The sequence below is a fragment of the Eumetopias jubatus genome, unplaced genomic scaffold, assembly GCF_037043125.1.
Source record: "Eumetopias jubatus isolate StellerSeaLion01/CBP00866 unplaced genomic scaffold, mEumJub1_p1.0 scaffold_2, whole genome shotgun sequence".
NCBI lineage: Eukaryota > Metazoa > Chordata > Mammalia > Carnivora > Otariidae > Eumetopias > Eumetopias jubatus.
Genome location: NW_028274808.1, coordinates 75135028 through 75162003, shown reverse-complemented (window position 1 = coordinate 75162003; position 26976 = coordinate 75135028). Strand labels below are relative to the sequence as shown.

The 26976-nt window shown below is 33.4% G+C and overlaps 1 protein-coding gene and 1 non-coding gene across 3 annotated transcripts in view; one reads left to right on the top strand and one right to left on the bottom strand.

Annotated features, from left to right (window-relative positions):
- The window catches only part of FBXW7 (F-box and WD repeat domain containing 7), a 221422-nt gene that overhangs the window by 26309 nt on the left and 168137 nt on the right, over positions 1–26976 (bottom strand). For both annotated transcript variants that reach the window (XM_088021022.1, XM_088021021.1), the window contains 2 exons: positions 3313–3395; positions 193–334 (listed from right to left, as the gene is read on the bottom strand). In XM_088021022.1, the coding sequence (XP_087877148.1) occupies positions 193–334; positions 3313–3395 (225 nt within the window). The remainder of the gene's footprint in view (positions 1–192; positions 335–3312; positions 3396–26976) is intronic.
- Positions 23650–23756, top strand: LOC114202919 (U6 spliceosomal RNA). The gene has a single exon (XR_003607881.1). It is a non-coding gene; the product is annotated as a U6 spliceosomal RNA (small nuclear RNA).

Sequence of the window (26976 nt, the reverse complement as noted above, 5' to 3'; positions counted from 1 at the left end):
CCTGTTCTGGATAGTTCATGTAAATATAATCATGCAATATGTGGCCTTTTGTGTCTGGCTTCTTTCACTTAACATAATGCTTTCAAGGTTCATCCATGGTGTAGCATGTAACAGTTTCTTCTCATGGCTGAATAATCCCTTATTTTTTCCAGCAATTAAGTGAAGCATTTCAAGTACTGTTAGACATGTCACCTGAAACATTTTCAGCCATTCCTGGAGGCCTGTAGGTGGTTGGACAGATGTAATTCGGCGTCGTTGTTGCCCTTGGCCATTGGCTGCTCTCAGGTCTCCAAAAGTTGTTGGTGTTGCTGAACATGGTACAAGCCCAGTGGTGCTACAAAAAACAACAAAAAACAAACAAAAAAACCCACAAGAGTGGAAACAAAGATAGGCATTTATTAAGAATAATGGGCTTTAATTTAGTAAGAATATGATCTGGCATATTTCAAACATCAATAGAATTATTACTTTTGTTTGCTTATTCCCAGACAGCAAGGATACACAAAATCTAGTCTGCTATTCTTAGAGTAGGTTTCCCGCCTCCTACATAGCCACCTGTTATTATCCCAGCAATGCTAATTGCAACCAAATGACAGAATCTCTATGGCAAAACTGCAACTTGTTGATACATATAAGTGATGTTAAAATCCTTAGAAGATACAGGTCCCACCTCTCTTATGACCACTCTTCAGTTACTTAATTAAATAAAAGTTCCAATTTCCTTAATTAAAAGAGTTGTAAAACTTACTAATGCTTTAAAAAATTCATATGTAGAAGCAGTATGCTCAAATATTTTGGACATTTCACTAGATACTTCTAAATTATTTGTAATATTTATTTCTTTTCAACTTTCCACTGTTCTTTATAAAGCTTAGCGTAGATGACATTTGACAGGAACAAGCCTTGATTAGACATATATTTACTCAAAAACAGTTAAATATTGAAAACTTACTACATTATATATGAAATTAAATAAAATGAGATGATCTAAATACTTTTATACAATAATTAAAACTCTGAGACATTAAAGAAAACAAACAAACCTGAAATTCAATTCTGCCACTAGTAAAATGAAAGAGTTAAGACTAGATGATCTATCTCTAGAACTGTCCAACTTTCCTAAAAATGATTAATAGCAGAAAAAGTATAGTTATAACCAAGTTATTAATATATTAACCTTTACTTTCTAATTCAATAATAATTAAACTGTTTATTCTTGAGGTAAATACTGAATATCTCTATTTTAGAGACATTTGGAAAAAAATGCAGGAAGACTCATAATTACATTTGTAAAATAATCTTCAGCTTATTGAGCTATGATAATAAAGTGTTTTAAATCCAAAGAACACAAAAATTGTATCCTAACAGCTCAATATCTGCTTTGATAAATTACTAATGAAAACAACTCCCCGGTTCTTTACTATCCAACGTATCTCATTATTTTGTTAAAAAATGTATCTTAGTCACCATATTTTACAGAAAAATCTACATATCTACCACCTTTAAATCTTTTAACATTATACATCTATGATAATCTCTAACAAAACAATTAAATCTATCTTACTGTCTATCAAATTTCAAAAGCTCATTTTCTTCTCCAAAATGAAAGAGAATATGATCATAACTTAAATTTTCTAATAAAGATGTTAAGATGGAAAATCAGTTTCATTGTTATTATTAGAAAATCTGTCAAAAAAATTAAAAAACACCAAATATATACTGACAAAGTCTCCAAAAAGACATGGAAGTCAATATGCTGTTTGGTTTGCTTTGGTAAGATTATGTTAAAAGGCTGAAAACAGAACATGCACCTTTTCGGGTGTTTTCTCAATATAAAAAGTGAGCAACTAAAGGTAAAATTCGATTAAAATGTGTCCTGTAGTAAAAATTTAGCATTTGTTTATAAGCGGCCTTAAAAACAACTGAACCCTTTAATACCTTTGTCCTGGTATCAGCCATATTATTAGAAGACCAAAATGATATGGCTGACTGGAATCTACACATTAAAAATAGTACATTTTTAACATTAAACTCAACTTTCTCATCTAAGAAATACTTTATCAAGACTAGAAGAAAAAAGCAAAAATGAAGTGAAGAGTTTCACTTGTCTCTCTTATCACTCCACACCCTCTGGTGGAGGTGCCCAAACAGTGAAACTGTCAAAAGGCAAAGGGGAACAGAGAAGGGGACAGGGCAATCAACATGGGGAAATCACACAGAAAGCATTTCTTGAATAAATAGGAGAGAGTTTTGTTTTTCTCGTCTGTATCATCTCTGCATTTTTTGCATATAAAACTAATTATTATGATTTCAAATTTCATGGAAGAGCATTTGAAAAAAATTTTTTTTACAACTGAATGAAATAAAAATACAAACTCTTTGGGAAAAAAAAGAGATGCAATCTCTAACAGTGCTCAATCACAGAAATAAGTCTGAGGAATGTTAATTTTATTGCACCTTACATAATAAGCATAACTTTAAATCAAAATATTTAGGGAAAAAAAGAAATATCACCATCATGAAGTTCTTATGGCTTCTAGAGCTAACTTTTAATCAGTAATTTGAAGTAGTGACAATTATGCAAAGAAGACCAAAAAAAGCTCTGAAGATACTTTTGTCATTTAAATTTTAAAATTCCAAATGACATCCAAAACCACTTTTAACTGGCTGGGTAATAGATATTGTGCTTAAGTTAGCCTAATTAGCGTGAGAGTGGGAAAAGTTTTATACTGATGCAAAATCCAAAAATGATGGAATGGTGCACAAAACAAGACTACAATTGTATTTAGTTGTTATGGAAACTATTTTACTCATGTGGAAATGTATGTGTTAAAAACATAAGATCTACCAAGCAAATAAAAGGGGATTTCTAACACAGTAAGATTTATTTAGCAACTGTGAGGTTTAATTCACTGCTAATAAATATATCTTCAATTTTGCATATATAAATATCTACCCTAGAATAGCTGTTGCTATAGTAACAAGACATATTTGCTCATATTCATATTTTAGAATTTACTTTTTAGAATTCCTTAAAATTTGTGATTTAAAAATTTTATTCGTAAGAAAAATTCTGCTGTGTCTTATTTCAAAGTATTAGTAAGAAAACACAGGCTATAGTGGTAGTCATTCTTCTTACTTAAAATTATGTATTTCTCAATTTTTAGTGATCTCAAAATGTGTTACAGAGTCAACAGTACTAGTGACATTATGATCCTATGAGAATAAACTGGAAGAAATGCTTTTGGAATCATCACCTCTTTAAAGAAACATAAAAATCATGAGTGAATTAATTATTATACTTAATATTACCTTGTATATTCTGAGACTTTGCATGGTTTCTTTCCCAAAGAAAAAGAGCGGACCTCAGAACCATGGTCTAATTTTCTTTTCATCTATAAGGTAAAGCAAATAAGATAGATTTAAGAAAAAAATCACTTGTCCCAACTAGCAAATCTTAACGTTAGCACTGGCAATAGTAAAAAAAATTCTTAAATTTTCATATGCCTAAATTTTCATTAATTAGGCATAGTTAATGTATGTAGAAAATAAATGCTTTATGGTTTCTTTTACTAGTTCTACTTTGTTTTACTCTTTAAAGACTAGAAAGGTGAATTCCCCCCTCCAATATTTTGTCCAGAAGAATAGCATATGGTGATTTAAAAAATTGATATTCATCATACATATTCCTTGAAAGTGATATACCTTTCACATTTTCCAGTTTAAGAACCAATATAGGGGAAAATTCCATGTTAATACACATATTACAGAACCATATTTAACATGTCTCTCTTAGTGATCATCATTTTCCTTTAAAAACATATTTCAAGATAAAACAGACAAAACTCAAAATTTTGAAACCTGAATGGAAGTAACAGTAACTGAATTTAAAACACACAGATTATTACAAAAGTATAAAAAGAACAGTGTAAATAAAATGATCTTGGAAAGTAATTATAATAAGGCAAAAGCAATGAATATGGGCAATGAGGGGAGTAAAAAAGTAAATCTATAACAGGAGAGAAGTCTGGAGATGGTATAATAAAGGTGGAAAAAAAGCCATCAGTTGATATTTACACAGAATATAACTTCACTGACAGATGCTCACTCAGGACAAAATATTCTAACTTGAAAAGCAACATCAACAAAAAGATTTTAAAAGAATGAGTTCAATATCTTTGTAAGGTATATCCGATATCTATAGTTTTCAAGTATTTCCTTATGCTATGTATGTGTAATACTGTAAATACATTCAGAATTGCATTTTGTCAACATCAAAATTGAAATTTTTACTTTTTATATTTCACCATCTGTTAGTAACTGAGGTCATCGAACTATAGATCTGTCATTAAAACTAGAAAATAAGATCTGTTAAGATTCAACTTTTTCTATTTCAACAACCCCCTCAAGATCTGTGTCTTCTAATTAATTACTGTACTACTGAAAATTATGGGGGAGGGGGAGACCCAGAGTGATAGAGAGCTATACTCATTTTTTTATAATAAGGTGAAAACCCTTGCTTTGCAGCAGACTTCTTTCCTTACCTACTGCCTCACATGAGAACATCATAACACAGCATGCTACATTATAAATACTAAGAAGAACCAACAAGACTCTATAAAAATTTTTGAACCACACTATGGATAATAAAGACTATGTTTTTATCATCATGAAAAAGTCTTCCAAAATACAGGGATGATCTTATGATATCAGGGACTAGAGTGAGGGTACAACAAGCTCATCCAGGATTTGTACCTTAGTTCAAGAAATACCTACTGGAAAGAAATGGAATTGGTCTTATTTCAACCCTTCAGAAGTTTCTGTACTCATTATATTGTTTTAAAGTGATTCCTCTCAAAAACCATTATTTTCTTTCTCCAAATAATTTTAATAAAAAGCAAAAATAAACATACAAGCCTTAACATACAGACAGCCACGTGCTTCCATGTATATAAATTATAGACACGTACACATACACGCAAATGTATCTATCAGGAAGGTCAGTCAGTACAGATTACCTTAAAAATCTACTTTTTTTCCATAACTTCCACAGATTCTTATTTTCAAAATTAACATGAGAAACTTTGATATTCATTCTAATTAAGTTGTAATACTGGCTTTCAGAACTTCCCTGGGTATCTTGTAAATACACATTGGTGCAAATGCCATTTGCCACCAAAAGCAAACTTTATTTCCATCTTAGAAATCCTTCAATGAATAAAAATGCCCAAAAGACATATCGAGGGAACCATTTGGAAAGGATTTTTTTATCTTCAGAATATTTTACCAAATAAAGCACTTTCTGTAGGACCCACAGAAGTCTTTTAAATATTATATCATTTACTGAAAATCCTGACTTTAGAAACAAAAATTAATTCTGCAATTTTTTAAGGGGCACAGAAAGTAAATACGATCTTTTAAGACATAAGTCCTAAATATTGTAGTGATTCTAGACTTTAAAAGAGTCAACTAAAGAAAAAAGAAAAGAAATATACATAAGGTATAGAAAAATTAAAGGCAAAAGATTCACTAAAAGCCAACTAAGGGTAGAGTATTTCCAGGTCAGCATTTAACGGAGCCACATTTCCAAAGTCTAAATATATTTTTAGTGAAAATTCCCAGATTAAAATATACATTTTATTTTAAATTTAAAGCTGTTTACAGCTTACGCGGTCTTTGCATTATTTGCTTACATTCACGTTATAAAACAGAATACCAGCCATCCAGCCACCCACCAAAATTAGAGGATACTGCAGCCATCTCTGATGATACAGATTTTCCTTCTCAGGCAGGCACACACACACACAATCATACAACACAGGAAGAAAACAGATTACTTACTTTGTAAAAAATCATTTTTAGGGTGCCGTAGAAACCCATATTTTCTGTATTTTTCCCCTTCAGTGATTCTGTGCCCCCGTGTGTCCGGCTGCTTGGCAGTCTCTGACAATATAAACCTTTTTCAGGTAGGTATGTCACAGATTCTAATGTGGACATGCTCAGGCACGTCAGAAAGGGAAGATTAGGGAGCAGAACCGGCAACAAAACTCCACAGTAAAGGCAAATGCAGCTCAGTATCAAACCGCTTCTCGGGACACACATACATACATGCAGCTTGACTGAGGAGAACTCGAGGGAATAATGAGAGAGAACCGAGAAGATTATTGGAGGAGACTATGCCCTGTCAAAGCCTTGACTGAACAGATTCCTCCCTCAGCAGCAGAGGGATCAGATTACATCTTCCCTTGAACACAGAATGGTGCAGTCCAGGATTCAGCAATGCAGACTGCACATCAATTATATGGTGATCCGCTCCAGGGAACCCGTAAGCACACAACGCACGGAACAGAGGGAGGATGTGGGCAGCAAATGAGACCGCCCCCACACGACAGCCCCCTTCCCCTTTTAAACTTTCAGGAGATTATTTTGTATTTTGTAAAGCCTGCATTTCTGAAGAGTTTTAAATGGCAAGCATCCTTTCCACAAATAAGTGTTTTCAGAAACATTTTGAAAATGGAATATATTTTCCATACAGTCCTCCCAACAGAAGCAAAGCAGGCTATTTCCACTAACTGTTATCCTATTGCAGTACTGGCACAGACTGATCACATTTTTCAAGTAGCTTAGATGACACAAAATGAGCAATCCCAAAGGGAGAAATTAAATATTCTTTGGGGGGATTTACAATAAAGTAAACCAGTTTGGAGCATATAACATTTGCAGAAATTAGGTAATAAGTCATATTTCAACCTGCATATTTCTTATATTAACATTTAATGAAAATATTCCCTATGTTTTTCCATTTCACTCATTTAAAACATATCAAGAAAATTACCACACACTTCATCAATTCTTAGTAATCATGACGATTTATTTTTAAGACTATCAGATTGGTATTAAGTGTATAAAGTTTGGCCAAAAGGTCCTATTTCTCCAAAGAAAGCAAAAACTGGGCTCATTGGAGAGTCTTAACCTTATTTGTGAATTTAATCTTGAGTAAACAGGAAGTATTGGACTTCTACCTCCAAAATTATTTTGACAGTGTGTATTGTTTATCTTTAAAAGGGTAGTTTACACAATAATAAAAAAATACCAAAGTGTGCCTGAAGGCAACCTTTTGCTCAGAACAACTACTTCACAAATCTAGATATTTTATCTCCCAACTTGCTACACAACTAGCTTCAGAGGCAATTATAAGATTCCTTGGACTAGAAAGGCCCATTATTAAGGGTCTAGTTAATTAAATCCTACCCTCCCCATTAACATTCTTTATTACAAGTAAACTGTGTGGCTATAGTTATTTATGTACTTAAAAAGTTTCCTCAGAAAAAAAGAAATACTATGTGGACTTACTACATTTTAATACTCTCCGCTATGGTTAATGAATGACTTTCATTAGGCAAATGATTCTAAATGCTGCATGAAGTAACCATAATTTTAAAAATAAATATGTTTACCTTTATAACTAACACATTAAGTCACTGTAATGTCTTTTACTTTAAAACATAAATGAAATAAGATAATCTAAAATTTTATAAAGACATACATCTTGGGTCTTCTGGAAATTACCCTCAGAAACAGTATGTACATGTACCCAGCAAATCGTTAGTTTTCTAAATAAACAATTAGCTTACTTCAAAGGAAAGTTCTTTTTAAAAAGAAATCTCTTAGCAAAAAAAAAAAAACAAAACAAAAACAAAAAAACCCAACTGTTAGGAATGGACCTATAAACCCTTTTGTTAGAAGATTCAGAGCACTCAAGATTTTTTAAAAAAATACAAAGTGTAAAAAAAAAAAAGTAATTTCCCCTCCACCACCTGCCTCAATTCTGGGCTATATAAAGAAACTAATTATAAAATGAACACCTGAAATTTTCTCTAAAATTTGTCAGTGCTAACTAGCTTATTAGAGGACAAATGGACTACCCATCAGTCATATAACAGTATACACCTTGACTTCAATTGAAATCATGTCCTCTCTCTTGTGAAAAATAAAAAAAATAAAATAAAAATGAAATCATGTCCTCTCTCTAAATGAAGTAACTTTTTCAAATTAAGTCTACTCAATTGAGGACACAGACCAACTTTAATAAACCAGGGCCACTTCCAAAATCTAGGATATTTAAAAGAAGAAAATAATTTTGTATATTCAAAGGAATTCTCTTATGGTTATATAGCTCCTTTGTGTGGTATGAAGTTATGGGAAAACCTGATGCTGACAAATGTGTATTTATATGCAGGTATGTATAGTCATGTTTTATTTTTGAATAGGCAAAATATTTACATGATTCAAAACTCAAAGTGATAATCAAAAAGTATATATTGAAAAGACCTTCCACCACCTGACATCCCCATCTTCCATGGGTCCCATTTCATAATTATTTTTATTAGTTTGTCCTTTAAGTGAGAATGTATATGTTTATAAGTACTCATGAAGACTTTATTTTCCCAAATATTTCAATAATTCTCCCTATCTTGTTTACAATGTTAATTTGATCTGTGAAGAAAGAATTTGGCAAGCAAAACTAGTCAACCAAACCTCTAACCAGATTTTGAAAAATTGAATAAAAATAATTTTCAATATTCTCTGAAGTACTATGAATGAAAGTTGTGATCTATTAATTTCATCATGATCTATATATGAACAAAGCAAATGAAACCATTCTCCATTCCTATCTCTGAGAGTCTTGCCTAAAATACAGATGTTTAAAACTTTATGCAAAGATTGAAGTTTTTTAGTAGTAAGACTGTAAAGGCCTTTATGTATGTTATCTATATCTTTTCTTATCCTGTGGTATACAGAAACATTTCAAAACTGAGATCAGTCCATAATCTATGTCAAATAAGTTTAGGAAAAAAAGTATTTTATGCTCTATGCTAGAATGTTAACTAGTAAATTCACTGAAAAAAAGACTAGCTAGTCAACTATTAACAGCTAGATAACACTTGTGTTTGTCACCCAAATTTTTAGAACCATATTTTCAAAACAATAAAGTACATCTTCATGTAATTTCAGCTAATTCCCCATTCTATAAAAAAATTATTTCTTGTGCTGACTGACAACCTATAAGCCTTACTGTGGAAATCTATTAGCAAGGTGAGTGACTGCTAATTCAGACGCAATGCTCATCTCATCACAACTCCACTGAACTAGATGTATGAGAAGAATGGATGAGAGGAGCTACTTCAGAAAGAAAGATACGAAGATGTACTGCCCCAGAGTCTAAGCCTCTGGGAAATAAGGCTGCAGAATGATTAACCTGTGAACTAGCACGAGAGAAATGGCTCGTTTTTAGAAGGGCAAGTTGTAGTTATGGGCAGAAACCAAAACTAATCTACATGTAAATAGTGAGAAAAATATAAACAATAAAGCAGTCTTCACTGAATCATGTATTTTCAGAGAAGTATGTATCTTTATCCATAGTGTCAACAGGTGAAGGAGTAATCCAATAACTTTTCCCCATCCTGACTCTCAGAGTTCATTATTTCCATTTTAAATATATTATTTTATTATTGTACTTATCATATTTCATTGTCATTATTTTAATATATCTTTCTCCACTACTATCTACTCCTTGAAGGTTCCCATCTTACTCTAAGACACAGTAGAAAAATGATACATAACAAATAATGTTTTACTTTTTTAAGATTTTATTTATTTACTTGTCAGAGAGAGAGAGAGAGCACAAGCAGGGGGAGCAGCAGGCAGAGGGAGAAGCAGGCTCCCTGCTGAACAAGGAGCCTGATGTGGGAATCGATCCCAGAACCCTGGGAGCATGACCTGAGCCGAAGGCAGACGCTTAATTGACTGAGCCACCCAGGCATCCCAAGTAATTGAAATATTACTGCATTAGAAAAAAATCACAAACACTATATGTGTTTGAATAACTGGCCATATAAGCAAATAGCAGCAACCATGGCATCATTTTTCTAAAGCATAAATACGTTATACTTAGTACTAAAAAGTCTATCTATTGTATTAGAATTGATAGTATAATATTATTGGTTCTTTTCATTATCTTGTTAACATTTTTTTTAAGAATTTATTTATTTATTTATTTATTTATTTATTTATTTGACAGAGAGAGAGACAGCAAAGAGGGAACACAAGCAGGGGGAGTGGAAGAGGGAGAAGTAGGCTTCCCGCAGAGCAGGGAGCCCGATGCGGGGCTCGATCCCAGGACCCTGGGATCATGACCTGAGCTGAAGGCAGATGCTTAATCAACTGAGCCACCCAGGTGCTCCTAACATTTTCTTTTAAGTAGGCTCCACGCCCAGCATGGAGCCCAACATGGAGCTTGAACTCACAACCCTGAGATCAAGACCTGAGCTGAGATCAAGAGTCAGACGCTTAATTGACTGAGCCACCCAGGCACCCCATCTTGCTAACATTTAAAGATTTATTTCCATTTTATAGAAGAATATGTTTATATTCTTATCTCAGTGATTTTCTTTATTATTATCACAACATTCTTTACTCTGATATTACACTAGAAAAACTACCTACCACAATTAGCTGTTTGGCCCCAGCACAGAATTTAGATTAGAGACAGCTCAAAACTTCAACATCAAAGAAGGGAATGTCAAGCATGCTGAGGATGAAACAAACTTTTTGAAATCGCACTAACCCACTGTCATTAACTTTCTGGGATGTGAGTTCGTTTTTTTTTTTTAAGATTTTATTTATTTATCTGAGAGAGAGAGCACAGAGGGAGAGTGAGAGGCAGAAGCAGACTCCCAGCTGAGCAGAGAGCCCAATGCAGAGCTCAATCCCAGGACCCTGGGATCATGACCTGAACTGAAGGCAAATGCTTAACTAACTGAGCCACCCATGCACCCCTGGGATATGAGTACCTTTAAAAGGTTCACAACTGAAATTGGCAAGTTAATAGCCTGTCCTGTCACAGGTATTATGAATTAAAATAGTATGTATGCCCACCACCTACATTTTCCCTAGTGCAAGCAGGTGGCAGTATTGATCAATAAGCTATTTCCCACTCTTATTAATTAAGCGTTTATTTAGCATCTAGTATTTGTCAGGCACAGGACAGTATACAATTAAGAAAACTTTTTCTTCCTCCATTGAATTTATGACACAGAATAGGGTAATATATACACATCTGACTTCTAGAACTCACGCTGAAATTAGTTCTAAATTATTTTTTTGAGAATATGTAAAATAAGACAAGGTGAGCCAGATTTAGTTTGAAATTACCATCCAAGTAATTGAAATATTACTGCATTAGAAAAAAATCACAAACACTATATGTAACTTTAAAATAAACTTGTTTGGGGAGGGGGATAGTGCTTATAATAATTATATACTCAATTCTAACCTCAGTAAATCAAAATGCAATCACAACATAGCTCAGAATGGTTTAAAGAATTTTTAAGATAATTATAATTGTAGGAGTGATACTTTCATATATTTTTTCTTGAAGTTTAAGGTATTTATAACTGTATTTACAAAAATGAAGCCCATCAAGATTTGACACAAATAAAATGCAACATTAATTCAAGCAGTAAAAGTTTTTTTCATCCCTTCTAATTGGGCCAATTAGATAAACATATGTGCATATGTATATATCTACCAATATATAAATATACAAACATACAGAGTTTGACACAATAATGCAAGTTGAGTTTTATTTATCCCAGCCACAGAAGAAAACAATGAAGATGGGAATTTTGCTTGTTTGCTCTTCTGAAATTCATATTGTTATAGAGCTATCAGACTTAATACATGTACCAAAACATTCCTTACAATACCTCTATCCAGACAAGCAATACCTGTAATAATTTGACAAAGTAAATCACTCCAGAGTTCAACCTGATTTATTTAGAAATCAATTAATCTTTACATCTCATGCTTCAGATCCAAAATAAACTATCAGTAAGCATCTCAAATTTATATGCAAAAGTTTCCTCTCAAAATTTTGTTATAAATTTTTTATAGTCACCCTTCAATAAAGTAAGAAAAATATAAATATAAGGTAGACTTCAAGAAAAATGAAGCAGCAAATATAACCCAGGGAAGAATTTAACGTGAAGAAAGAATGAAATCAATTTTCCATCAATATAAGACCTAGAACCCTATTTGCTCTTCTACTTTCTTTATCCAGTTCCATATTTATTGCTGCTGGTTGTGATGTTCAAATATATTTATCTGATTTGAGAAAAATTTTCTATAGGTGTGGTATATCAATCTTATATTTTAGTACTAAAATAACCTTTCATTTTAAGGTTTAAAATCCCGGAATTAATTTCGTACATTAGTCATGACCAAAAAGTTTTGAAAAAAGGTCTAAAGGCTAAGAAGTAAAAAAGTCATATATACTGAATCAATAACAAAAACATTAATAGCAGGAAGCCATACGTTTAGAACTAGAAGGGAACTTGGAAGTCATCTAATCTAATTCCCCTTCATTTCTGAAATGAACATAAGCGTTGGAATTGAAGAAAATTGAATTTAAACACCAGCTCTGCCATTATTAGAGTGCAACTTTGGTAGGGGTTATTTGACCTTTATGAGTTCTGGGTCTTGTAATGGTAATTACCATCTACTTTACCATCCTAACCCACAGAGTCATTGTGAGGACCTAGTAGATGCCCAGGGTATAACAGATATCCTATAAAATAATAACTGTTATTAACAGGAGAGAAAAGGGAGGTAGAGAATTAAGTGTCTTGCTCAGGGTTATACAGCTATATTCGAACCTTAGACTCTGGTCCCAATTCACTACTTTCAACTGATTTCTATTTCTATTACATATGTGATGGCTCAAGGTAAGCTAAAAAATCAGACATTGCTAAAGAAAGAAAAAAAAGTGTTATATTTTGCAAATAGCAATTACATATGCAAACTATAACTAAATCTTGATTATTCAGTTCATGGAATAATTATCTGGGTCTATATGACTATGCTTCTGCTACATGTGGGAAATCTGAGGCAAAGACATGGTAGCAATTGGGGAAAATGTGACAGAAACTGAAAGATTTAGGTTAAAAGAAATCAATTAAGAAACAATCATCTATATCCCAATATCTACAAAATGCTACTGAGGACAAATAAGAACATTACAATAATAATCTTTCTCCCACCAAGATACTTAAAATCCAGCTGGCAAGACAAGAAACTAATAGAGAACAATATCTATCAAGTGCCAAATTGGGTAGTGTAGGAGGTCAGAAAATGAAGAAATCATTCAAATAGTCCGAGAAGATTTCATATAAAGTGGTCTTGTTTCTAAGCTTAAAAGACAGAAGTTTGGTAGATGTTTAGGAGAAAAAAGGAAATCATCATCTTTGGGACAAAGATTATGTGGGACTACCACTGTCATTAGCTTAAAGAATTAACATCATCTATAAGTCTTCTAGTAGTCACTGGTCCTATAATGTTCATTAGGGTGTAACCTATTTAGCAATACATCGCCTTATCCAAACATTTAATATTACAGTTAAAATATTCTTTAACATACTAGTAATGGTTTCTTCAAAAGTACTTTCTGCCATGATTCATTCTCCCATTTTAGGGATAATATGTGTCTTTCTGTACAAGGAGAACTTTATTGTGTGGGTGTAAAGACTGTTGACTTTTTATTTAGTTATAAACACTGACTAATAAGGGGTCCTTCTGTTTCAATAAGGCATTTATACCAGATCATACATTCAAGCAGTCTGTACTCAAGGGGGGAATGGTGAAGAAGAGATTTCTTAAATAAATATTCATTCAAACCTTATAATCTCTCCCAAACTTGATGAAAAGACAATAAAAAATTTAATTTGGGGCAGTAGGGTATAAGATTCATTGACTTATACCAATATGTGGGAAAAGGACCTCTGATATTAAAAAACACATGACTTGCTTGGAAAATTAAACAGTTTGTCTTGTTCTACATCCAGCCCTTTCTTCCCATTCCCTGCCCCTCCAGCCCCCAGACTCAAAGCCTCCTTTTAAGGAAAATACTTCATTGTAGAAAATTTTAAAGTCATAGAAACTGCTCATCATGTCCAGAACTAGGGGAAGGGCTAGATTAAAGTAGAAGGTACATAAGAATCAAACACATGATATAAAGTATGGTCCTTCGTAGAATATATACGCAAATATTTAAGTGTGTATGTGTATGTGTGTGTATGCATAGAGAAAAGCCTATGTAAATACATAAAAATATTCACAGTGGTCATCTAAGTGGCTTAATAAGAGCTTTTCCCTCTTTTTTCTTACCTGTCAATAAACAAATTTACTTGCATAACCTTTTGAGCACCTACTATGTGCTAACAACTGTTTTAGGCTCTAGGTATAAGGTGGCAAACAATGCAGATGAGCTTTCTACTCTCATACAGTTTATATTCTGGGAGAGGGGGAAGACACATAATAAGTAAACAATACATGAGTTAAGATAACTTCATATAATGCTTAGTTTTAAGACAGAAATAAAACAGGTAGAAGTAGATACTAAAGGTAGTAGGGAACCGTGGCTAATTTTGAATGGCATCACCCGGGAAACAGCAATTTTAAGTCAGAATGATAGAGTCTAGGATCAGCAAGAATAAGGCCAGTCTGGCTAGGATGATGTGACTGGTACAAGATGATGTCAGACAGGTAACCAAGGGCCAGATCATGTAATATCTTGTAGGTCATGGTCAAGAGTTTGGATTTAATTCTAAGTGCAATGTGAAGTCATTAGAGGACTTCTAGAATGAGAGTAAACACAACTGAACTTCTGTATATATTTTTGTCTATATTATTTTTATTTTCAAAAATGTATATAAAATTAAAGATTGCTCACAAAGTAATTCTCACTTGCTGAAATCAGAGATACAGAGAAAAGAATATATAACTGTATTTGAACTCAACTCTTTCATGCAGCAATTAACTCTTCCATTTCCCTCATACTTACTCTCAAACTCAACACCTATCCCAAAAGATTCCTAAACTTAGGAAAGAGAATTGGAATAGCAGGTAATATTTAGTCTGCACCACGTGTCAACAAGCACTATCCTAAATCTTTATATCTAGTAACTCAATTCTATAAGAATGGAGGAGTATCTACTGTATCATATCTCTATTTCCTTGCCCTTCTACTTTCTATGTTCTGATTTTTTCTTTACATTTGATAATTTACTCTTTTTGAGAAAGACAGAAATGTTGGGCTCAGATCTCTGTAGATGGATCTTCCAGCCTTCTTTTAGCAAATGTCTACAAGGATAAAAGACATGGTTACCTTTCATTATCATAGACAAAAGGATTTTATCCAAGGTATACTTTTTACTTCTTTGTGATCATAAAAAATTCCAGAACATAATCATGGAATCTCAAAATTGGAAAAAGCCTTCAACTAAAGCTTAGTACAGCCCCACGTACAACCCTACTTAGGTACACTCTCGTTAGCATGTAGTCATCCAAGATCTGCTTAATCTAAAATACATGTTATTCTCAACTCAGTAATCTTCTTTTGGTTCACTTTCCAATTCTGATAATTATGTCCAATTATAAAATTTGACTAGCAGATACATAAAGCCCAGATTCAAACTTATACTTTTTAAAATATAGCATTTCTTTTCATCTCAGTCATCTTATAAAATTTCCAGAGGAATTTAAAATGAGTAGGGATAACTTTAACCAATCTTTTAAAATTCTAGTTATGAATCAAAGTCTGTGGACTAGAACTTATTCCACTTATTCAAGAACACTTAATAATTCCATATTGGTGTTAGGCCAATAAGAAACATAAATCACTCCAGGTTCTTGCTCTAGAAAGTGTGCATCATGGTGATCTTTAATTAATTCTTTATTTACTTTAGAGTAGCTTGCCTACTCTTTAAGTATCTGTGTTTGACACAGCTGTCAAGTAAGGAGGGAAGAAACCTAGTAATCATGCCCCTACTACATTTAAAAAGGAGGATCCTAAAGATTCATTTTAGAAACATCAGTTTACATTTTAAAGCAATTACTGTATATATAATTTAACAAACTGCATTCTTTGCTTTGAAAGAATCAAGAATTATCTGACTAGCATAATGCCTACATGATCCCCTACCTTTTTAGGAAATTCCAACAGACTGTAAAGATTCAGGACACAAAAGCAGAGTACAAAATAAAGATTGCTAGAAATAGATGGGTCATGAGTAGGGTTTGACATAATTTTGGAAATATTTTTGGATTATGGAAATATTTTCAAAATAACTATTCATCTGAAAATGTACACGATCTATAGTAGTTTTTTTATTCGCAGTGAACTGTAAGATCAATGGTCAGGAGCACTTTGACATCTTGGAAAAACTACTATAATAGAAATATTTTATTTATAAGTTCATTTTCTTTATTAAAAAATTCTTTCATATTTAAGAACGTATTTATCTATAAATACTCAAAGCCTCCAAATGTTTAAAAATTAACTTGGAAAGTCTGCCACACTTGATACATGATTCTAAAAAGTTCTTTCTGCAGGATGGATACGAGTTTCTTTCCAGCTGTGTGAACTCATGGTATGTAATGATGGCCCAATGACTACTAAACAAATGTGCATTACAATTTAAGAACTGCTCTGTGCATACAGCTGGTCCACTGAGAACTGTTACATGGTGATTTGAGAACACTCTTGAAAAGCTGAATCTTAAATTCTTTTTAATTGAGTCAATACACGTTCAAACTTTTACAACATGAAAAAATATCCTATGAAGAATAGCTTAAATCTACTAAATCACATAAAGTCAAAGCTAGCAAAAAGATATTGAACTATGGAATATTTTTTTTTGTTTTTGTTTTTTAAAGATTTTATTTATTTGAGAGAGAGAATGAGATAGAGAGAGCATGAGAGAGGGGAGGGTCAGAGGGAGAAGCAGACTCACTGCTGAGCAGGGAGCCCGATGTGGGACTCGATCCCAGGACTCCAGGATCATGACCTGAGCCGAAGGCAGTAGCTTAACCAACTGAGCCACCCAGGCGTCCGAAGTATGGAATATTTTTAAAGTTGTAATATTTTGTTAGCCCTTGGGATAAAGATACATACACACATACACACAAACCCCTCTTCATTTTCAGTCTTTCCTTTAAAGTTATTCTATCAAGAGACCCTGCCTTCCGCTCAGGTCAGGTTCCCAGGGTCCTGGGATGGAGCCCTGCGTCGGGCTCCCTGCTCAGCGGGGAGCCTGCTTCTCCCTCTCCCTGCCTCTCTGCCTACTTGTGCTCTCTCTCTCTCTCTCTCTGTCAAATAAATAAAAATCTTTAAAAAAAAACCCAGCATATTAAGAACATATTTTTCAAGAGATGTTAAATAAAGACAAGTTAATGATCATGATCACAATGTAAACAGCAGATTAAAATTAAATGGTATTTTAAAGATATTTTTATTCAACTAGCTTTTATTAAACAATTGCAAAAAACAGATTTTGTTAGACCAAGATGTAATTTACTCCCCACCAATTCATTTATCTCAAAGACTTTAACTTTGTGAAATGTACTATACTTGTTTTTCCATATAGGTAGTGTAGAAAAAGAAAATTACTGTGAGAAAAATTTAATTGTGAGCCTCTAACCCCAAATTCCACTGTAATATTATTAGTCTCATCCAAATGAATCCTGCTTCATATAATGGTTCCTTGTTTTCTAAACAATGAAACAAGATGGGAGAAAAAAACTAAACAGTGATTCATACATTTTATTTTGATAGATTTACATCTGCTACATTCAAGAAATATTTAGCCAGGGTTCTTGAAAGCCAGACACTAAGCAAAAAGTAGGCAGAACTGAGCAAGATGTAATCTCTATCCTGGAAGAACTCCCAAATTCGGGGGTAAGGACAGACAAGTCAGTAAAAAAATGACAAATCAATATAATTGATAAATGAAATTGCTCAATTTATATGACAATGCATAGAGCTAGAAAGAGGAAGAGATATTTCCAAGAAACACAAGGCAGCATTTTAAACCTAAAGAAAAAAGGGAAAATAAATGCTACACTTAATCTGATCCGAGTGCTCCTTTACTGCCCACCATCAAAAGTATCATAAACTATTCAAGCTTGAATAAGCAACTGTTTAAAAAAAGACAAAGTTCTCTTAAGAAAATGAAGTATACAGAGAAGAGAACTTACAGGCACTCTTCTAGGTACTTATATAAATTCACTGAAGCTATCTAATGACCCTATGAAGTAGGTAGTATTATTGTCCCATTTTACAGATGAGGAAACAGGCACAGAGAGTTTAAGTAACTTCCCCAAGGGCATACAACTATTAAGTAGGGTACCTGGGATTTGAACACAGGCAAATCTTGGTCTCCAGTTTATAGAAAATGAAAACAGGGTTTTCTACCTACATAGCAAGAAGTATTGGTAGTTAAGAAATCTCTAGGATGTTTCCCCAGCGATTTCAGTATGGAAATGTGTGATATGCAGATGAAATCTATGTTAGAGTCACAGCGACACAGAGAAAGAAGAGACAAACTAGATAGCTAATTGTGCACTTTGATACACTTTACCCCTGGGAATTTACCAAGAGCAGCTTGACAATTAATACACTACTGCCAATGTCTCCTTGGTGAAGGCTTGCTCCCATTATCTTTGACATTGTATTGACGGTAGGCAGCCATCAGTAGGCAGAATGAAAAAAAATCTATCTGATGAAAGATGTTTACAATAATAAATGGGTTTTGCTTCCTTTTCTAAACCGCCCCCCACCCCTGCCAAGAACTGTATCTACCCTCACTCCCTCATGCCCAATACTTTCTATCTTTAAAACATGAAATAATGAAAAAAAGCTGAAAACAGAATACACCAAAGTATCTCATTGGAAAGTCCTTTTGAAAGGGCTACGAGTTCTTTCTCCCTTACCCAAATGATCTGAACACCATAGAAAACTGGCAAAAGTTATGTATCCCAATACTAAAGAAACTATTTTAAATGCTCTTTATTGGCTATTACAACCCCAAAACACTTAATAGGGAATTATGACTTCCACCTGATTTTGAATTTTTTAGTTTAATAGACAGCCTAAAAATACTTGACTTATTAACAAGTAGTAGTGTGGGGGGCACTATATACAATATACGCTTCAATATGTGGTTATCCCTTTGGTCCTGTTTCTTAATTTCATCACATAGATCTTTTTGTAAGGGTCAATCCATCTTTAAAAAATGTCAATTTGATCCATGTGTGGTTATCACTTCCTAGGTGTAAACATCATTGTTGATACATGCATACCTCTGTGATTCTATCCTAGGTTGTTTCAACTAATTATTTGTATTCTACCTGGGATACGTAATTACAACAAATGTAGATTTAAATGGTTATTTTAATTTCCTGCAGACACTCATTCAACAGTATTTATTTGGGTGCCTATTATACATAAATTAAGGATGGTCTCAGCTTCATGGCTGTGGTAGGAGCTTTTATAGTGTGGTAGGAGAGAAAGACAATGAAACAAAACAAAGCAAAAGTAAAACTGTGGTAAATGCTGCAGAATGTTAGGAAAATGCATAACGTTAAGGTTTTGACCTAGTCTGGGGGTTCAGAGAAGACTTCTCTGCTCTGAAGGAATGATTAAAGTGCATTGTGGTGGGGGAAGGGCACCCATGGCTGCAGTGCACAGAACAGTAGAGGTTCTATGGTAAGTGCAAAATGAGGCTAGAGGAGTAGACAAGGGCTAGATTATGCAAAACCTCATAAAGGATTTTGGTGTTTACCCTAGGAGCAATGAAAAGCTTATGCTGGATGTTGGTCAGGGGAAGGAAATAATCAGATATGCCTCTTGAAAAATCATTCTAAATATAATATTAAAACCAGAATGGAAGTGAGAGTGAATGTGGAGAGACTATGTGAGGAAGTTATTCCACCAGGCCAGGCGAGAGATAATAGTGGCTTAGACGAGGTAGGTGCAACAAAGATGGATAGAAGTGAACATTTAAGAGATACATAGGACATAAAACTGACAGGATCTGGTGACAGACTGATTAGTCGTGAAGAATAAAGGAGGAGGAGTTATCAGGGATGACACCTAGGTTTCTTATGCAACTGGATGGGACATGAGAGAGGATACTAGACAAGAGTCAGTGTTTGCTTGTTTTTCTTTCCTGGGGTAGGGAGGATCATAAAGTCCACGTCTGGTCATATTTGGCTTGAGGTGTCTCCGAGATATCCAGGGGAGGATATCATGCTCCAACTAGCTCTGGAGCTCAGAACAAAGGTCTAGATTGGAGATAAAAACATACGAATCATCTCTGTACAGGCCATCTCGAATTTCCTTTCTAAAGCTGTTAATCACAGTGCCTTGTCACAGTGTAGACACATCAATTATTTGTCCATCTTCCCCGTTAAACCCTAAGCTCCATGAAAGCAGTGACCACTTCTATTTTGATTCTTTTACCTCAGCTCCTCACATAGTCCTTACACTTATCAGGGTATCAATAAATAATATTTACATGAGGTAATGAACAATGTAACACACACTTTAATCAATAATGACAGAATAACTAGAAATTATTACTTTTCAGCATAATTTGAAAAACTCAATTTTCAGTATAAGGAAAGGTCATACAGATGAACAACACATTTTATAAATTTATTACTTATTTAGTACTATGTTATAGATAATATTATTTATAATATCTTATGTATCTATATACATATATTTCCCCTTCAGGGAAAAGTAATAAAATTTTCTAGATATTTATCCACTACCAAGTAAAGCATAAACTAAACTGGAAGAAAATACAGTTTGATATGCAACAAACATGCAATTATCTTTGTTATTAAAAGTCAACCGGGCTTAGGACTTCCTGTACCTTTAAAACTGCCAACAGAATATAAACTTTTACTATTAAAAGGGATATACACACTTTTAACAACCCTCAGTGTTGTTAAATCTCACACAAGTCCCAAAGTATTTTATTTATTCATTGGTATTAACCCAACAGATAGCATTTTTCTATCTCCACTTTACTGACAAGAAATCTGAAGCATGAAAGTTTTTGAGAGTTACCAAAAGCACTATAATACTTGCTAAAAAAAGAAAATCCCTTTGGCAATATATATTTTAATCTCTATGAACAAAATAACAGGCTAAGTGCCATTTCCATTAAAATTAAATTGAATACTGCATATTTTACATGTAATTGGCTACCTTTATTTTGCTTTCCCTGCTTTTTATCATGATCTCCCATTGAGACAGGATCTACCAAGAAACACTACACTTAATGAAAAAGGTCAAAAGGAGTAAGATCCCACTGAAACACCTTTTTTTTTTAAGTTACTGATAGTTATTTCATTACTACTTCATTTGGTTTTGTGAATATGAAAAGCATGTAAGTAATAATTTTAACAAAAGATTCATTTTGGGGCATACCATTCACTTCTAACTTTGAATGGAGATAGAACACAATTCATCTTAAACTTCAATGTAGTCAACAATATAAAAAGAGGCATTTCTAAATCCTCTTTGGTTTTCATCTTCCAAGAAATATTTTAACATTTATATATTAAAGCTGAAGAATGTTATTATGTTGCTCAAAGTATATATACTTTTGTATATAACCACAGTCTGGGAATTTTCAGTAAATATAATGAAGAGTGCAAAATACAGTGTAAGATGATGTCAGACATTAGCAAACAATATCAATGCTTTTTAAATTACATTAAAGAGAAAATATCCTAAAATGAAAAAGGAAAAACTATAAAAAATGTTTTGGAAGAGGTTGTGCTTGGCCATTTATTACTCTTTGTATTAGAGTTAATTAATATTCTCAAAAGGTCTACAAAAAGCTGAACAACCTCTCGAGCTTTGAATTCATGGCACTGACCTTAGGACTTTCTCAGAATGATTTTTAATGCACTCTGTTATTAGTAAAACCTGTTCAAACACATGCCCCATCTGCCAGCACCCCATCTGCAAGAGAGCTTCTTATTCTTGTAGACAGTACAACTTCTGCTTGCTTCCTTCTCTTCTCTACATACCAGCTGTATGGTAATGAGTATGAGCAGCTGAAAATACTGCATGATAACAAAGCTAATATGAAAACAGCAGAACACCACTTCCCCTCAATGCAGCAGTTGCAGCATGAACACTGCAGATAAGCTACTATACAGAGGTGGGGTGGGTGCGAATTTCATTTGTGTGTATGGGGGGCCGGGGAGTGTGTGTGTATGCGTGTGGGCATGCACGTGTACACGTGTGTGTGTGTGTGTGTGTTAAATATGGGGTTTCCATGTAATTAAAAAATAAAGAGAACTAAAAGCAGCACAGGGTACCAAAGAAAGATCTAAATTTCTAAGCACTTTTGTTAAGACTTGTGAACCAATTCTTTAAATGTTTTAAGTCTCAATTCTTATACGGTAATGATATTCCAGGGGCCATTTTGACAAGCTAGTTTTCAAAGATGTTAACAAGTATGTTCCATTTCCTAATTAACTTATTTTGGGGCCTCTAGGGAAAGAAATGGAGTCAGAGCTTAAAATCATAGTGGAAACTATTCGCTAGACATTTTAGCGTGAATCAATAAATTCTGTTTTTAATTCTTACATAGCAATTTAAATTGTTTTAATTTAATGGTATTTGAAGCCAACAAATTTATTCTAAACATCTGAGAGACTCCAAACAAAATACTAAGATAGCACATGTTACCTTAATTTAGTAAGACATAATGGGGTTAATTTTTACACATGCTAGTCACACTGAATGAATCTACATAATGTAAGTAGAACCAAATCACATTAACTTTTTATGTGCAGTAGCTATCCATTTAGAGATTAACAGTCACTCAGGAAACTATTTAAGAAAAATGACTATTCAAAATTGGTGCTATGCATTTTCTTTCACAATTTAAAGAAACTGAAAATGAAAAAATATTCAAAACACTAACCATAAGTAAAAGTAATAAGTATTGTCATGTCAGGAGAATTATTTATAATTTTTACCAACATATCTAAAAAAAGTCTTGTGAACTTCATAGCAGATTTTAAGTTATTACAGAACCATACTTTTTTTTCCTATAGGTTATTTCATTTTATTCTTACAATAATCCTAGGAAGTAGGTACTTTTTTTTTTTAAGATTTTATTTATTTATTTGAGAGAGAGAATGAGAAAGAGAGAGTACATGAGGGGGGAGGGTCAGAGGGAGAAGCAGACTCCCCCCTGAGCAGGGAGTCTGATGCGGGACTTGATCCTGGGACTCCAGGATCATGACCTGAGCCGAAGGCAGTTGCTTAACCAACTGAGCCACCCAGGCGCCCGGTACTTCTATCTCCATTTTACAGATAAGGCTTAGTTAGTGGTGAAGCTAAGAATGTAATCCCAAGTCTAAGTGACTCTATCATCTATACTGTTAAGCACTCTGCTATTCTGCTATAAACTCCATAAGGGTGAGGAGTTAAGATTGTTTCATTCACTGTTGTACTCCAAATGCCTAAAGCAGTCCTGGACTCATAAAAGTTATTGAATGAATAAATGGAAAAGAAAACTACTCAGTTGTTTTTAAGTATAAATCAATTTAAATGGAAAAAAAAACACTTGAAGAATCTTAAGATTGTTTAGTAATCTAAGTTTTGTTCACTTGTCAGATTGAAAAATTAAGACTTTATTAAAAAAATTCTCATAGTTAAACATCCATTTTTGAAAAGGTTGGTACAGAATAAATAAGAGCAAAATTGCACTAATTTTAGTGCTCGCTTCGGCAGCACATATACTAAAATTGGCACAATACCGAGAAAATCAGCATGGCTCCTGCACAAGGATGACACGCAAATTTGTGAAGCATTCCGTATTTTTTTTTTTAAAAAGGAGCAAAATTGCACTGATTTTAGTATTTTGCCTATTTTTTGCAAATCTACTTACCTGTCCTCATTTTTACTGTCTAACAATAAAAGTACATTTTTTCTTGTTAACTAGCTTAACATATTCCTTGATTTCAAATATAAATCAAGGCCATGAGCTTCCATAATATAAAAGCTTTTGTATAATATATATAAAAACCTGAATTGAAAGAATAGTTCCAACTTAAAGAAACAGTCCCATTCATCCTTTAAACTGTAAGACATACAGCTACATTTTTGCAAAGAAGAATGAACTTTTAACACCACTTACTGATTCAAAACTCCCACAAATTCAGACAAGATTTACAAAAACAGTACTATACTGCCCCTACATGTTCAAACTAGTAGCAACAATGGCATTTTAAAATCCAAAGTGATAATGCAGAGATTTCTGTGGATTATTGAAAAGCTGTTTAAGCTTAAATTGTTCCCAAGTGAACCATATGAAATCACTCACACATAAAAATGTAATTAAATATAGGAATACCCCACAAGTTTCAATTTTCATTTTCAATACTAGCAAGGATAAAAAATGTAAGAGAATTTCATCCAACATTATATTTTTTCCCTCAAAACAGATTTCCCTATTATTACATGAAAATATCATAAAATAACAATAAACAAATAGCTAGCCATGTGATTTTAGAGTCAGTATTAATGCATTAATGTTTGAGAAATATTTGCTCCTACTCGCTTTTCCTCGACACCTAAATGTCAATAAAGTTTATAAATATATAAACATTTATACAGAGACCAAAGTCACAAGAGAAAACCTTATTAATCTCAGATTTACTTTTTTATTTTCTCACAATTTAGGAATAAAACACTATATATGCAAATAAAGAGATGTGCTGCATCAGTAGATACTTGGAAATACTGAATTGTAACTCCTAACATTTAGAATGTTGTTGACTTTACCACAAATGGTAGTCCTTTCTGCTGTTACTTCTATGGTGAAATTTCTATCATATTAAAAAAATCTTAGGGGCACCTGGGTGGCTTAGTCGTTAAACGTCTGCCTTCAGCTCAGGTCATGATCCCAGGGTCCTGGGATCGAGCCCCACACTGGGATCCCTGCTCAGCGGGAAGCCTGCTTCTCCCTCTGCCTGCCACTCCCCCTGCTTGTGTTCTCTCTTTGTCAAATAAATAAAATCTTTAAGTGATATCTATCATTATTTATACCTACCATAAATGTATCTACTATAAATTCTATCTACTATTATTTCGCTGATTTATATGTGGAACATACATTAATTTATGCAACTTTCCACAAGTCAGAGATAGGGTCAAGAACTCTAATCTGACCCAGGAACAATCCAGAAAGAAATCACTAGGTAAGCCCGGTAGGATATTAAAGTTTCCAAGAATATGAAAAAAATGAAATAAAAAAGAATCATATTTAATCTTTCAGAACCTCAAAATACTATTCCATACTAGATACTAACAGCATTTGAAAACCAGTAGATTATACATATCAATAAAGTCACCAACATAATCCTACCAAGTCAGAGAAAGAGTGTATCTATATATGCATGCACATGTATGTAGGTACCCATATATACATATAGAGAAACTAAAAGACAGATTACCACCAGTTGATTTAGAAAAATGTACCACTGAATAAAGGAGTCTGGTGACACACTGTATATTGGAACAGACCAAACATGCTGTCCACTCCTAGGCAGAATTCTCAGGGTCACTAAAATGTTAAATTACATAAAAGGTTGGACCTTTTCTGCTTTGTTCACTAATGTATCTGAAGTGCCCAGAACTGTGCCTGGCAATTAATGGATGTTTATTTGTTGAATAAATTAATTAACCCATATTCCTCTGATTTTGATATGACTATAAAATGGGAACAATGAGATAAGTCTCTCAGAGACAGAGAAACATCTATAGCCTCCCTAAGGGAAGGAAGGTCTCTGCCTTACTCATCTTCGTTATACTAGCAACACATACAGGGAGTATGCCTGATACATATTAGCAGAATAAAAATTAATTTAGTGGTATTAATTTTCCGTGAAGTAAAAAAGTGGTAGAGGTTCTCATTCCTCATTTAACATATATGTCTGCTAACACGAGTTACATTTACTCACTGAAGAAAAATAATATATAAGCTCTGAACTACCATATTATATGGAGCTGCCTATAACTAGGTTAGTAAAATTTAGGTATTCATTTATATAATGTATGTTTTAAAGCATTTAAATATGCACGTACTCAGAGACTTAAGGCTTTGACTACTTTGACATTTCAAAGTGTATTCCATTTTTTGTATGTCGGTGATTTTTATATGTGGGTGGCTGTAAACTCAGAGGTCTGTGGAGTAAGTTCCACAATTTTAGACAAAGCTGCATTGCTGACTTCAGAACTTTTTGGAATTTAGAAAAGTAATATGGTACATACATATTACTGAATACTTCCAGTATATTACACATTAATATTTTTGCAGCAAAGTTCATGACTATTCAGATAAATAATAAAACTGACTATTTTAAGTTACTTAGAGTTAGGTTTGGCTAACTTTAAAAACATTCTTAGCTCTCAGGGCTCGCTGGACATCTGTCTGTAGACAAGGGACAGTGGGTTTATTTCATACTTGTTTACCTTGCCAGAACTTAACAGCAAGTTTATTTTTTAGCCTATTTTTCATCTGTCTCCCTACTACATCTTAATAGCCTTGCCCTGTGATGTTAAAGTTACTAAACAATTTGAACAGATTGTTATCTATCAACAACAGGGATAACAATTCATGGCAGTTGTTTCTACAATGTAGTTGTAGACTTACACATCATCATAATTCGTTTTACATTCATATCTGACAACTGAGGCACAACCTAATACTAACACATCACTTGATGACAAAAACACAAAAACATCTAGAAAGCCATGTTATCAGTAATTAGATACTTGAGGCCATCACGAATTGTGAGAACAAAGTAAGAATTTAAAAGTATTTAAAAACCCAGGATTACACAGCAAAAGTTAACCCTTACAACATCTGGAAATTAAGGATCTGTTCACTCAACAAACCTTACCAAGGTCAGTTTACCACAGTGTTTGTGATGCTAGCTCTAGACACCCGAGGCAGAGTCTCAGCTCCATCACTAGCTCTAGGGCAAGTTATTTAACCTTGCTATGCCTCAGATTCCGCATCTGTAAAATAGGGATAATAT